At 38.0% G+C, this 13,971-nt stretch overlaps 1 protein-coding gene across 6 annotated transcripts in view; it reads right to left on the reverse strand.

Annotated features, from left to right (window-relative positions):
- The window catches only part of Dscam2 (Down syndrome cell adhesion molecule 2), a 133,984-nt gene that overhangs the window by 20,956 nt on the left and 99,057 nt on the right, over nucleotides 1-13,971 (reverse strand). For all 6 annotated transcript variants that reach the window (XM_066283885.1, XM_066283882.1, XM_066283887.1 and 3 more), the window contains exons 4-9: nucleotides 13,465-13,611; nucleotides 8,863-8,980; nucleotides 8,243-8,358; nucleotides 5,156-5,294; nucleotides 4,887-5,089; nucleotides 2,719-2,863 (exon numbers count right to left, since the gene is read on the reverse strand). In XM_066283885.1, coding sequence (XP_066139982.1) covers nucleotides 2,719-2,863; nucleotides 4,887-5,089; nucleotides 5,156-5,294; nucleotides 8,243-8,358; nucleotides 8,863-8,980; nucleotides 13,465-13,611 — 868 coding nt within the window. The remainder of the gene's footprint in view (nucleotides 1-2,718; nucleotides 2,864-4,886; nucleotides 5,090-5,155; nucleotides 5,295-8,242; nucleotides 8,359-8,862; nucleotides 8,981-13,464; nucleotides 13,612-13,971) is intronic.

The following is a 13,971-nucleotide window of genomic DNA, read 5'->3' on the forward strand; positions in this document are numbered from 1 at the left end:
CTCAGAAATTTTCGCATTTAAAAAAAATATTCCGACGTATTTAATTTTTATTTTATTAAAACCATCAACATATGACAAATTTTCCCAATTAGATCTCTTTAAAGAAACTAAATCGAACTCAAATATTGAAAGTGGTTGATTAAAGTTTAAACGAACTTGATACCCTCGCATTGAGCCTTTAAGTATTCAGCTGGGCAAAGTTGTTAATTTTTTTAGGCAGAATTAAATCACATTGAATCAGTAAATTACATTCAGGTTCAGAGAAGGCGGCCACGTATGTGTTTCGTGCCTAGATTCTGTAATTAGGTAAGTTCGATGTATTGCTTTAACTTTGACGAAAAACAATTAATGTTACAATGATACGCCTCTATTACTATACCAGCGGCTGTTACAGAATTGTAATCTTACCATTTTATTTTTACATGCTAAATATTCTGGGACCACAAAATTGAAAATGTAATATTGACTAAGCGACCGCGTTTATACTGGTGACGCTTGACTTACTGAGTACGTGCTCAATAAAATTTTTCATCCGGCCATTTTAATGAGGAAAACCGTCGAAGGCAGCTTGAGCTTCCTCCTAGTGATTAAATGATTAAAATGGTTTTATTAAATTCTTCGTTAAACGTTTGTCTAATGCATTCAAAGAACTCCATTTTGCTTTGCGGCATGAGGTGTAATGAATCTCGTATTTCACTTCTAATCTCAAACTTAAAACTTGGAGATGCATGTTCGAAAATTGTGCCGGCAACAGCTTCGACTCAGAAAACTTTACTTTAGTTTGCTCACTCAGACGTATTGCTTTGTTTTTCTGGACCCTGAGGAATGCAATAAATTCTAATATCCAACTTGTGGAATTGCAAACATCCTAAGTAGCGGAAAATCAAAACCCGGTTCAGATATGTAACTTACGAAGAGGATAATCTAGATAATTTCCAGAGAAGCGATGAAATGAAACGAATGGATAATCCTCAATAATAGGGCTAGCTCCATTTCTGCTAATTTTTAGATGGATGGAAAGTCGCGAAGAAATAGAGGAAAAGAAAGAGAAAAGCAATAATAAAACTGAGGAAAACTGTTTAAATGTTAATGATCGTTTGGTGTAAGAGGAAGCATCATCGATTAGAGATTCACGAGATTACCAGACCCCTCGGCCTCATACGAGACCGAGGCCGACTCTCGGATTATGTTAGTTTCGGTCTTGATATGCGAGACCGAGAATTCTTTTCTGCTTCTTCAAACTACTACGAGATCGAGATTTTTAAGTATAAATAGCTAGGACTGAGGCCGAGAAAGTTGTAAATACTAGATCGAGTTCTAGACTACCCCAGGTTCGGTCTCGATCAGAATACAAGATTTTATTGACCTGCATCCGTTGCTGTTCTTTCTTACTGTAGCAGTTCACTCTAATTTCCTATAAGTTAGTAGAAATGGAGTTGTTCTAAAACTCCGATTGATTGCATATAAAGTTGCATTAAGTAAAAAAAGTCGGTCGATTCAAATAGTTCGAAAGTGAGGGAAAAAATAGGACATCTCGGATATGTTGCTCATGCTGTCGCAAGCAAATGCTCCATTTTGGTTGTAGTAATAATGTTAAATAATAAGTTTATATTCAAGTTAATTCGTGGAACAGGATAGACTTCACAGGAAATCGAGTATAGAGCTTTGGTAAAATAAATTTAATAAATTACGCCAATTTGTTCCAATATCAACTAAGTCAAGCTTTGCCAATTCCTCGTATAACTTTGACGTTCATAAGAAACATATTGATCTCTTGACAAGTGATTAACGAATTTCTTATGAACTAAAGGGAATGTACGAGGGCCAGGCCTAGCAAAATCTAATTTAATTCGCAATGTAGCAAATGAGCTTTAAAAATTTAGGAAAAAATTCAGAGCTGATTTTCTATTTTCCTGCGACCCTTAGTTTCACATAATATTATGTTTGAGCTAACGATCTAGAAGAAGCGGATGTAGAATTGTTTTATACAGTTTTCCCCCTTTTTTTTTTGCTAAATGAGGCACTAATCCATGGCCACGAAATTAAAGAAAATGACGTCACCGCAATCTTTTATCTCTCATATGCGCCCATTGGTCCGACGCATGTCCCATTTTTGGCAACAAAACGGGTCGTAGCGACGCTGACGCATGCCATTAAGAAAATGGGACCAATTTCAGTGAAATGGCGGCAATTGTTTGCTCCGTCCATCCCTTTTAACTCGTTGGCTTGAACAGTTTCATTCTTTGAACCCTTAACTCGGATTCGCTAGCGTATTGAGCAGAACGTTCCCTAGGGGATGATGTCAAATTGACGTGAGTTTGTTAAACTTTCCTACATACCGGCGCTGTTTTAATAGGCCATTTTTCCATTCTGGGGGGAAATTTCTACCCCTCAGAATACAGGATCGGGTTTCTGAAGACAGGATAATTCCTTAAAACATGCCGACAATTTGTACCGACTTGTTTCACCCCTTTCAATGTTTAATAGCGCAATGTTGCGCCCCTGCCTTGCTAAGGTCGACCCCGTTGAGTATCTCAATGTAGCGCGACCTTTCCGTTTATGACCGAACTCGTAAAACACGTTCCTGCCGGGAACACGGTACGAATATTGCGGATGCCTCTTCGCCGCCCAACCGAATCCCCATGAACGGCTCCATTCTTATTGTTTATGGATAAACCCTCTCCATTAACGTACACGTTGAATTGTTTTTGGACTTACCGTCCGTGACTCGGGAGCGGGAAACCGTCCAGCAGCCAAGAGATTTGAGGCGTGGGGTTGCCGGAGGCGCTGCACTTGAGGGACACTGCGGGGCCTGGTTGGAGGGTCTGCTCAATGAAACTGTAGAGGAGCACTGGAGGAGCATCTAAAATGAAAGGAGATATACAAACCATTATGATGATGAAAGACCTAATGTTATTATCGCAGGGAACGGAAACATCTGGAAGGTAAGTGTTACCGGAAGATTATGTTGGAGATACTGATAGTTGCTCATCATGGACGCAACCAAGCAAATGTGCGAAAGTTGCAACTAAGGCAAGTTTATTGACAACAAACTTACAATCGTAGAAAACATACAGTGTGACTCTAAATTATCCCCCCCCCCTCTCCCCTTTACCGGTAAATTTTTAAACAAATTATTATTTGAACAAAATCAAAAGCAGCATTAAATAAAACAAAATAATACTCCTTTTCGACCTTTGCATATTTTCATATATGTTGCTTACGTCACTTGTAGAGCAAAATGACCGATTTTTCTTTATTAAAACATGAGACGGGATACAAATTAAAGGTACTTCAAAACCATATTTAATGGTGTGATGCGATTTGAAATCGATAAGTTTTTAGCAAAAAGAGCTATAAATAAAAGAAAGTAAATATCGTAAAAATACAATACTAATTCAGTTTTATAGTACATAAACAATTAAAAAGAAGCCATGACATTTTATAAAAATAACTGAAGGCTAATTTTTATTACATTTTTATGACATTTATTATTTTCCATTTATAGCTCTTTTTCTCAGGATCTAATCGAACGATTTAAAATTGCATTACACCATAAAATGGAATTTGAAGGGTCACTTGACACATTTTGTAATTTTTTTAAAATCCGGCATTATGCCCTACCGGTAATGAAACAACATGTAAAAAAATAAGCAAGCGTTAAAATACATATGTTTTTTTGGTCTATTTCATCCTGCTTTTGAACAAAAAAAAATAAAGTGTTGAAAAGTTAATGTGCAGAAACGAGGAGGAGGAGGATGAGAGGAGGAGGAGAAGGAGGAGGAGAAGGAGGAGGAGAAGGAGGAGAAGTGGGAGGAGGTGGTGGAGGAGAAGGGGGAGGAGGTGGAGGAGGAGGAGGTAAATTTATAACCATATGGTATACAGGCTTGAGTGTACTGATGTAAGTTTGAATCTTGAGGTTTCTTCAAAAAAACTAGTCGAAGTTTTAGTACTTTAAATTTACGCCTCCGGAGACACGTGGGAACATTACCAACTCCTAGTTAACTGGGTGCGAAAGTCTCATCCCATTAAGAGCGACGGTAAATTTTCCCATGTCGAAAATTGCAGAATCGGGAGAGCTGTGGAGGTTCTCTAACACGAGTAGTCGAAAAGGTGTTGAGGAATCACTTGAAAATATTTATGAAGTAGTAAAATGTATTGCATTAGAGAATGGCATCAGATCCCATTCTGGCACCACTTCTTGATTCAAAATTTATATAACCCTGTTGGCTCAGTTTTCCGGATAAACTTCCAGAGAACCAGGACATTGGGGTTATGATGGCATTCAAGTCTTCACCAAATAAATATAATAAATTAATAATAATAATGATAAATTAGAAAAATAAATGAGTGAAGTCAAATTGTTGTCTAAGAACTTCAATGTCACGTTACCCCGGAGCTTGTCTTGGAAACATTTCTGAGAGTTCCAAGATAAAGAGAAATGTCAGTAAGGTTTTCGGAAAGATCGTAAAACTCCTGTTACTTCTTGGAAAGAACGAGATTACAGTCGCTACGTAGAAGCTGGAGACCTTGTGGTGGAATAGGAGTGTCATGATTGGTGTGACATGTTGAAGAGAGTTCGCGGTTTATTCCAAATTGCTTTTCAAAACATTTAACAACTTCATGAATAAGTCTATTAAAATCCAAGCTTCTAGATGTTTGTTGGATTGTCAGAAATGTTTTTTGAGAAAATGTATGCTTACCAAAGGCGGAAATTAAGACGCCCAAGAATAGCAAAACTTCACTTAAAGCGAATTAAACCAACAAATCCCGTCTGCTAATGTAATTCTCGGCATTATTAATATAGGAAGTTTCGGGGGCAAGTCTTGGACGTTTTCCCAATTCCAACGGGAGAATTAATGAGTCACGAAGGCAGCTGAACTTACCTCCTAATTGTAATTCTGAAGCCGCTTGCGCCGTGTCCCCCTCGCTCCTCCTCACGATGCACTGGTACATGCCCCTGTCCTCCCTGCCCACGTTGTTCACGATCAGAGTTTCGCTGGAACCACGTCCGGTACTCGGCAGCTGTCTACCATCCTTGTACCACGTAATCATTAAGGGACTATCTTGTTTGGTAGACACCACACACCTGGCAAAAATCCGAAAGTATTCTCAAAATAAGAAACATATTAAAAATAGTTTAAATTAGTGGTACCTGAACTCAGCGCTGCCTCCCATGTGAACGCTAAGCAACGGGGGCGATATTTCCACGTGTAGCTGAGTGAGTACCTGCAGACGAATGTCGGCGCTGGCTTCGCCCCCCGCGTTGGCTGAAGTGCACCGATAAACGCCCCCTAGAAAGTAAAGAATTTTTTGGTTTTCGACAGAAATAACCGAACATCGTCGAGGTATTTAATTTCCTTTCTAACACGATAAGCTATCGCATAGCTCCCGAGCCCCATCACCGAGAAACTTGAGAAATAAAAGGGGCTCGCAAGAGACGGTGACGGTGATAAGGAGAGAAATTCTCCATTCAACTTCCGTAAAAAAAGGTTTTCCTTTTTACAAAAGGCTTCTGGTACCTAATTTAATCGATCATGGTAACAAAGAGTTCAATCAGGCCTCGAGGTCGAGCAACGGAAAATGATTGCCGGGCTGTCTCGAATAAATACGAGAATTTTAGATAATGGCGCAGTGTTACCGAGTTGATTTGGGGGTGCAACCACACTGCTTGTGTCTCGGGGTTGCGTAGAAATCAAATTATTTACGTCTTACTGGGTTAGCCTTATGAATTAATCATATCTCTTCTTTACGAGATTATTATGGAGCCCTGGATTGGAGGCGCTGCTAATTACTTGAAACGACAACAATTTTGAATAGCTTTTGCAGAAATCCATCTCACCTTCGTGCCCTGCGAGATTCAACCTGTAAGAAGATCACATGGGCATAAACACAACTGAACAAACATAGAAATTGAATGGCACGTTTCAGGTTTTAAAGAAAAGGGAGCTGGACGAAAGTCGAAAGAATGAAAGAGGCATTAAACAAATCAGTAGAATACCACTGGTGAGAATGAAAATATCAGAAATGAGAATGGGAGAAAAAATTGAATAAGGTGAGAGGGAAATGATAGTAAACGCTTAATATGAAGTTTGATGATGTAGTTTTCCGAGCGATTGAAGGTGAATGCTTAACACTAGGTATGTCAACAATTTTACTATACCTCTTTTTACAGATATCAATCAAAATAACTGGTTTTAGAATAAATGGTTAGTGTGGTTTTCAACCTTTTATACAGAGTGTATGTAAAAGGCCTGTACGAAATTCTAGGACAGATTTCTGAGGCGAAAGCATAACAATTTAACTCAATTTTTCTTAGTCCAAAAGTGGCTGGTCATCAAAATACAAGATGTCAGAGTGAAGATTAAAAGAGAAAAAAATGATTTGCTTCGTAATGTCACTATCTGAACTAAATTTCCTATCGGGGATTTTTCGAGGCGAAAAATCATAATCCGATTACGTTTTCGATGTAAATTGTGGCGGACACTGTCACGCTAGATGGATTTCCTTTAGAGGGGCATAACATTTTTATCACCCCGTATACAATTTATTTGTGACTAAATTTGTGTTTTCTTACATGTTTTATGAAAAAAACATGTCGTAGTTCACGTATCTACGGACATTCCTTCTTGAGATATTTAAAGTTTAAAGTTCGCTGCATCTCTTGAAAAATAAATTTGAGGTATATATTATACAGCTGAAACGAAAAAAAATCAAAACACTCATTTAGTCTTCAATTCTTATTATAATTTTTTCATCTCCATGTTTTTGTTGGACTATATCAATTTTTGAATTATTTGTTTTGCTGTATTGTAAGAATAAATAGGGAGTTTAAAGTTATTTTTCAAAACACGCAACGAACTCTAAACTTTAAATATCCCGAGAAGGAATGCCTCTAGGGACATACAAAGATACTCTTTTTCACGAGACATGAGAGAAAACACAAATGTTATACCGGATGGTAAAAAAAATTATATCCGCTTAAAGAAAGTCCACCTATCGTTGACAGCGCCCTCTACGATGTGCATAGAAAATGTAAACGAATTTTGATTTCTCGTCCCGAGAAACTTCCCGATGCGACATTTTATTTAGATAATAGCGTTACACACCAAGTAATTAATTTTGCCTCTTTTTTAATTGACATTTTGATGTCCTGTATATTAAAAACCGTCCGCTTTTGGCCTAAAGTGAATTAGGTCAAATGGTCGTGTTTTCGCCTCAGAAATATGTTGTACAATTTTGAATAAATCTTTTAGAGACACCCTGTATGTTCGGGACAAGTTATAAATGACCTTTACTTTGTGTTCTTTTCTTATTGTTGCTGCCACGTGGACCACATAGGCCATCTAACAATTCGCCTGCATTATGATAAAATTCATCGTTTTTAACATCCAAATATTCAATAGACATGTCGGGTATAATTTTCAAAAAACATAGAAAATTCCGTTTGTTTTGCGATCTTTGGAGCTTGAACGTAATTATAAAAATAAATTGAAAGTAATTGCAGGATAGTGTCCCGCTCTGTATTTAGTTTACGTGCCAAAGAATATAGTTTTATACATTTCAGTATCCAGAGAAATATTTCTTTCCAATATTCTCAACAAAACAGAACCGTCACACCTCAAAATAAATCAACAACTGTCATAATATTTGTGTGTCATTGTCACTCACATGTCACTTTTTTTGTTCGTGCTGCGCTTGCGCAGCATTTGTAATTTGTTATAGTTGCGCAGAAGTCATTCCATCACATAGAAAAACGTATGATTTTAACTGATTTGTCATAAATAGCAGTGATCATCAAAAATTTCTTAATATTGAATAAAAAAATAATAAAACTGAGTATCTGAGTTTATTTGTTTAATTGTCGCTGCAAAAATCATGACGTCGTTAAAAAAAATTAAGGCGAAGTAGGAATTGAAAAATAACATTGTAAAACCAGTCACTTTGCCTGATATGGTAAATCGAGTGTTAAAAAGCTTAGATTAATATAACACCGATATTCGCAAAAGCAGTAGAAGTAGCATTAATTCAAATACGCGATTCTATAAGGACGTTAGACATGCTTAAGTTGATCTAAAATGCAATTGTGAAACTGCGGGTTTTTGACGTAGTTCCAGTAAAGCGATTCCATTGAAATTCGAATTCCAGAAACAGTCGAGAATTCATCTTTTTCGGCACGATAAAATGTCTGGCTAACAAAAATGAAAAAAAAACAAAACACCCCCCAACGAAATCTACTTACCGTCCTCCGAAGTGACGGCTTCGATGGCCAGCACCGGACCCAACTGCCTGACCCTAGGACCGGGCATAATGAGGCTGGGTTGGTCAATTCCATCTTTTCCCACATAGGAGTACCACCTACGCAAAGAAACATTACCGAGGACTACCGCATAAGAAAATAAAAGTAAAATACATCGCAAAGCCCCAGTTTTCAGATCAAAGAAGCGCCCTCAATCGATGCTCATTAGGCCCGATTCGGAAGAAGCCTTTGAAGGTTTTTTTGCCGCTTTGAATCGAAACCCAGGTTCATTACGATCACAAAGGTACAAGGTATTTGAGGAGAAATGTGTCATTTTTTGTTTTGTTTCAGAGAATTCCCCGAGGCGGGGAGGAGGAGGGTAAGGGTAATGTTATTCCGATTAAACCCTCGTCCTTTATCCATAAAGCAATCGAATCGCGATTTAACCAAATCTTGGGGATTTCACCTGTTTTGTAGAATTCCGCTGTGTATTTCCGAAGGTATTTGAATTTTTCATATTTATGGAAATTTATCGGACGCTCCTTGTTCGCATGCGAAATCCCCGGATTAACTACGGGTTTAATCCAATTATTGTGGTATGGATTTAGCTTAATGATGCTCACCGGTACTCTGGAGAGGGACACCCTTGAGCAATGCAGATTAAGGCGGCGCCCTCGTCTTGGGCCACCGTAACGGTTCCGGAACTTTCGACGATTATTGGGGCGGCAATTCCTCGGTGATCTAAAAAAGGAACGAGTGCTAATGGTAAAACTGCAACAACTGGTGAGCTTTCGCAAAATTTTAATTTTTAGTTAAAAAAAAACATGATTTTTTTGTTCTTTGCTGAATCGTCATCATCCCGATTACGTTTTATGGTTAAGAGGTCATATGACTATCGTGTCGTCATAATTGTATATTTTACATTATCTATGTGTCCTGACTATGCTGCGACATGAATTTCTAACCCGTTCCTTCATATCCCCAGGGATAGTAGAAACATTTACACATCTTTTTTTCTTTAAACTTCCGCAGACGAGAAAGTCTAAACTTGTTAAATCTGGTGGCTTAACTTTAATTAGGACTTATGATTCATCGTTAGTGCGTATGGAGAAATGTATTGAGGTTAACGGTCAACATTTTAAAGATTAGTTAAGATAATATATTTTTGTTATTTGAAAAAAAATTAATTTGACGTAATGAAAGAAATGTTTCCTACAAAAATCACTTATTTTTAAATAATGCTTAATGCCCATTAACAAAAATTATAGGTTTCCATTTGGAAAAACAAAGTTGACCTTGAAACGACCTTGATCATGTTAAATACGTCAGTGGCGATTTCGGCATTTTATTTCCCCTCCGGTGTCGAGCAACTTCTGCTTGAAACCTTTTTCTCTAAAATTGATAGTTTCTCAGATATTTACTTATCGCAAGTTAAATAGACCGTCCGGTATTTTCCTACTTGTTTAGCAGGCAGGATCGACAAAAAATCTAAGAAAATCAAAAATTTATTGCGTATATTTAAAATCGTGGTATCAGTTTTCCCTTGATTTTTCGAAAACGCTTTGACAAATCCAATTTCTAAATGCACCGATATTTTGTACTTTCAATTACCTTTAACATGAGTCCGGGAGTGCCATACAAAATTTCGAAGCGGGGGGTAACGGGGTGACTATTAAGTTTACACAGATAAGGTCAAGTGTTCCCCCTCGCAATCCTGGAAAACCAATCTACTCACTATTTTCATATGTATTTTCGTCTTTCCGATATTTTGGGTGGTAAGGTTTCAAATGAACACATTGTATACACCGTGTATGTGAAACACTTATAACGCGCTCGTTTTAGATATTAATAGGTGTTTCGATTAATAATGTCGATTTTGCTAAGAGATTGTGTTACAGATTCGTTTGTTAATATAAGCTAACGATGTCGATAGCGTCTTGAAAGGTAAACATACCGCATTCAAAGCCGGTTCGTTATTAATTACCACTGTGCAATAAACATAGTTTTCATAGCTTTGAATATGGCGACTTTCATGTGGGGAACTTTAATAACCTTCATTCATTTGAAAAAAAAAACTGTTACTGAAAGTTATACGATTATTACTTGAAGCGTATGGGAAACACGCTTTGTCGCAAAAAAGTTGTGAACGATCGTTCACAACTTTTTAAAAGTGGCGATTTTAATACAAAAGACGGGGAACGACCACGACAGCCCAAGAAATGGGAAGATGCAGATTTTCAAGATTTATTGAACGAAGACTCCACTCAAACGTTGAAATAATTGGCTGAAACCTTGAACGCCGCCCAATCCGCCATTTCCGAACATTTACCGGCCGTGGGAAAAATTCAGAAAGAAGGAAAATGGGTGCGATATAAATTAAAAGAGTGAGACATTGAAAAGCGAAATACCATTTGTGGAGTTTTGCTTGCCAGGCAGAAACGAAAGGGTTTTTTATATCGAATTTTTCACAGATGATGAGACGTGTATTTTATTTTGACGATCCAAAACGCAAAAAATCATAAGTAGATCTATGCCAACCACGAGTATTACCACCAGTACGTAATATCCATGGAAAGAAGGTCTAATGTGTGTATGGTGGGATAATAAGGAATTTGTGTTTCACAAATTGCTAGAACCAGAGGAAACAATTATTGACTATCGATAATGACAACAATTAATAAAATTAAATAGAGCAGTAAAGGAAAAAAGACCGGAATATGCCCAAAGACACGATAGAGTTATTTTTAAACGGCATAATGCCTGGCATTATGTTGAAAAATCAGCAAAAAAATATTTGGAAACTGTTAAATGGGACGTCACACTCTACGGATTTAGGTCCTTCGGACTGCCATTTATTCCGATAAATGCAACACGTACTTTCAGGACAGCATTTCCATTCTTACGACGGCTTAAAAATTTGACTTGATAATTAGTTGGCCTCAAAAAGCAAAAAATTCTTTTGGCACGGAATCAATTCGTTGGCGGAGAGATGGGGAAAAGTCATTGCTAACGACGGCCAATAGTTTAATTATTTACATAACTAGATTTTTTTATAGAAATAAACGTTTAAATTTTGCAAAAAAATCAACGTTATTAACCGAAATACCTATTAAATTGATTGGGGTTATAATAAGGTGTTTCGCAACCTCGGTGCGTAATATATACTACGTGACATAGAAAAGACAACGCCCTGTAAAAATGGTATTATTTAAATAATCTTTTTGTGTGCATGTTTTTTACTCTAAAATAAATACTTCATTAAAAAAATGAACAACTTTAATTGTTAAAAACCAAAAAAGAAAAAAATTTCCGGTCCTTATACATTCCGGTACACGTCTAGACATGGATCTAATGAGGTGATTGATGTCCTCTTGGGAGATCTCATTCCGAGCTGACTGGACAGTATAATATAGCGCTGCTAGGGTTTAGAGAGGGTAGGGTAAATTATGCAACCTTCTACCTACAATATCTCATATATATTTTCAGTTAGTGAAATGTCTGGAAATCGAGGTGGCCACATTAGCAAACTAATTGCATTTTGTTGAAAGAAATCCATAGTCTCTCTAATCACATGTGGATGTGCGTTGTCTTGCTGGAAAATTGGATTAATAAGAGTTTCCAAATAAGGCACGAGATAAGATTGAAAGATTTCTCGGATGTTTAGTTAGGCTGTCATACTGCCTCCAATGAAAGGTAAGGTTGACTTTCTACCATATAACATAGCGCCTCAAGTCATTACCCTAACTGCCTGATGCACATGCCTCTGAATTGTAAATCGAGGATTCCGTCTTTCACTCTGTTTTCTTACTCTTGCCCGACTATTTTGTATATACGAACAGAATCTGGATTCGTCACTAAACGTGATGTTATCCCATTCCAGATTCCAATTTGCCCGTTCTCTGCATCACTGCAGTCGATTTTGATGATGATTTAAAGTAAGGGCTAACACAAAATGGGAACGGTAGGAAATCAGTCAAAAACTTTTTATCCGGCGATAAATGGTTCAAATTCCAATGGGTCTTCCACATTCACCAAACCACTGTATCTCTTAGAGCTACAATTCAAAGGCGGTGATCTTGATGTTCTGTAGTTCTTCGAGATCGGCCAGTGACTCTCCTTGCGCCTTTTTGCTCGTCTTGGAACCATGCCCGACAACATCTCACTATAGTGTTGTCACTACGGTTCGATCTAGTGACGAATTACCCTAAATGACCGAGCAGCGTCTCGATGACTCACTATTCGACCTCCTTCAAATTCACTACATTCTGCGTCTAGGCATATTTGGTTAATCTAACAGCACTTTCTACCCCCACTCTACACCAATAAATGACATTTTACAGTCGTATTGTTGATATTTTTATAGTTAAAAAAATGTAGTTCCTGATGGCTTGTATCTACGTCGATAGATGTGGCTGAAAATTTAATCGTTTTTCGTGTTATCATACACAAACAGGCACACAAAAATTTGTCTAAATAAACAATTTTAAGGGGTGTTCTTTTTTCTATATCACGCAGTGTACTATCTAGCACCACTACATCAACGCTTTCTAGTCCACAACAGCGACTCTTATTTGCACAACCATCAAAAGCTACCCCAATTGTTGAATAATTTTCAAATTTCTCCAACGATTTGCTTGCTCAGCTATAGATCAATTACAGTGGCACGCGACACGACCTCTGAGCGCTTTGGTGGGGTCCAGCGTATTCGCGCAGCGTCGTCCCGCAGGAGCTTTACCTAACGGTACAGTAGGAAATGTTTTATTTTTATTAACGTGTGGCTGTTCCTTCGTGTATTAAAATGAATAGCACGAAAGATGAAGCCTGTCTCGTGAAAGTCGCAACTTATTTTGCGAGGCGAAAAAATTCAAATTTAATTTCGGACGATGTTTGCCATTCTTTTTGTTACACTCGGCCTGAGAGAATGTACAGAAACAACTTGCCGGGGGCACGGTCAATGCCCCATCCGTTTGAGAAATAATCGTCGAAAACGTCACAAAAGACGGAACGTTTTCCGTTTCATTTTTAAGTAGTAATCCCCGGGGCTAAACAATGCAGGAGTGTCGGGGCCAGGGGAGTCTCATTTTCATTCCAGAGTGGAAACCTTTGGAGACGCGTTATTCAGCAAAGCAAAGTAGATTTTTTTCCATTTGCAAGTTCGTTTTACCCCGGTAAACAACGGGAAAGCTTTCCCGATAATTAATGTAGAAGGGAAAAATGAAACTTACCTGCGATCACGACGTTGGCAGCGCTGCTGACGACCATTTGCCGGCTCAGTCTGTGCATGGTCCGGCAACGATATGTTTGGAACTGATCGCTGAATTCCAAATTGTGAATGAGAAGCTCCCCCGAAGGTAACTGGTGGAACTTCCCATCTGGAACAATGTGCATTAAAACTGGCGCTTTTTACAAAACAAACGAGAGTTTTCCAGATGGAAAAACCCGCACAAAGCGGCCGCTTGTTTTCAACTAAGGACGGGGAGCAATTAAAACTCCGATAGATTTGAAGTAGCAATTAAAATAAAAACTGGGACAAAGTCTTTTTAATTAAAAATTCGGCCCCGAATCTTCCGGCTCAAGAAGCTCCCCTCCTCATCGGAACGCCTTCCCCCCCTTACCCTCCCCTCTCGAAAAACTGCTAATACAATGATAGTTGATTATAATATACGAGGCGGCGCACACACATTAAAGTCGCTACTTTATCGTTAAAATAGGAGGCAAGATGAAAACATCCC

Source organism: Euwallacea fornicatus, chromosome 7 (genome assembly GCF_040115645.1).
Source record: "Euwallacea fornicatus isolate EFF26 chromosome 7, ASM4011564v1, whole genome shotgun sequence".
NCBI classification, from domain to species: Eukaryota; Metazoa; Arthropoda; class Insecta; order Coleoptera; family Curculionidae; genus Euwallacea; species Euwallacea fornicatus.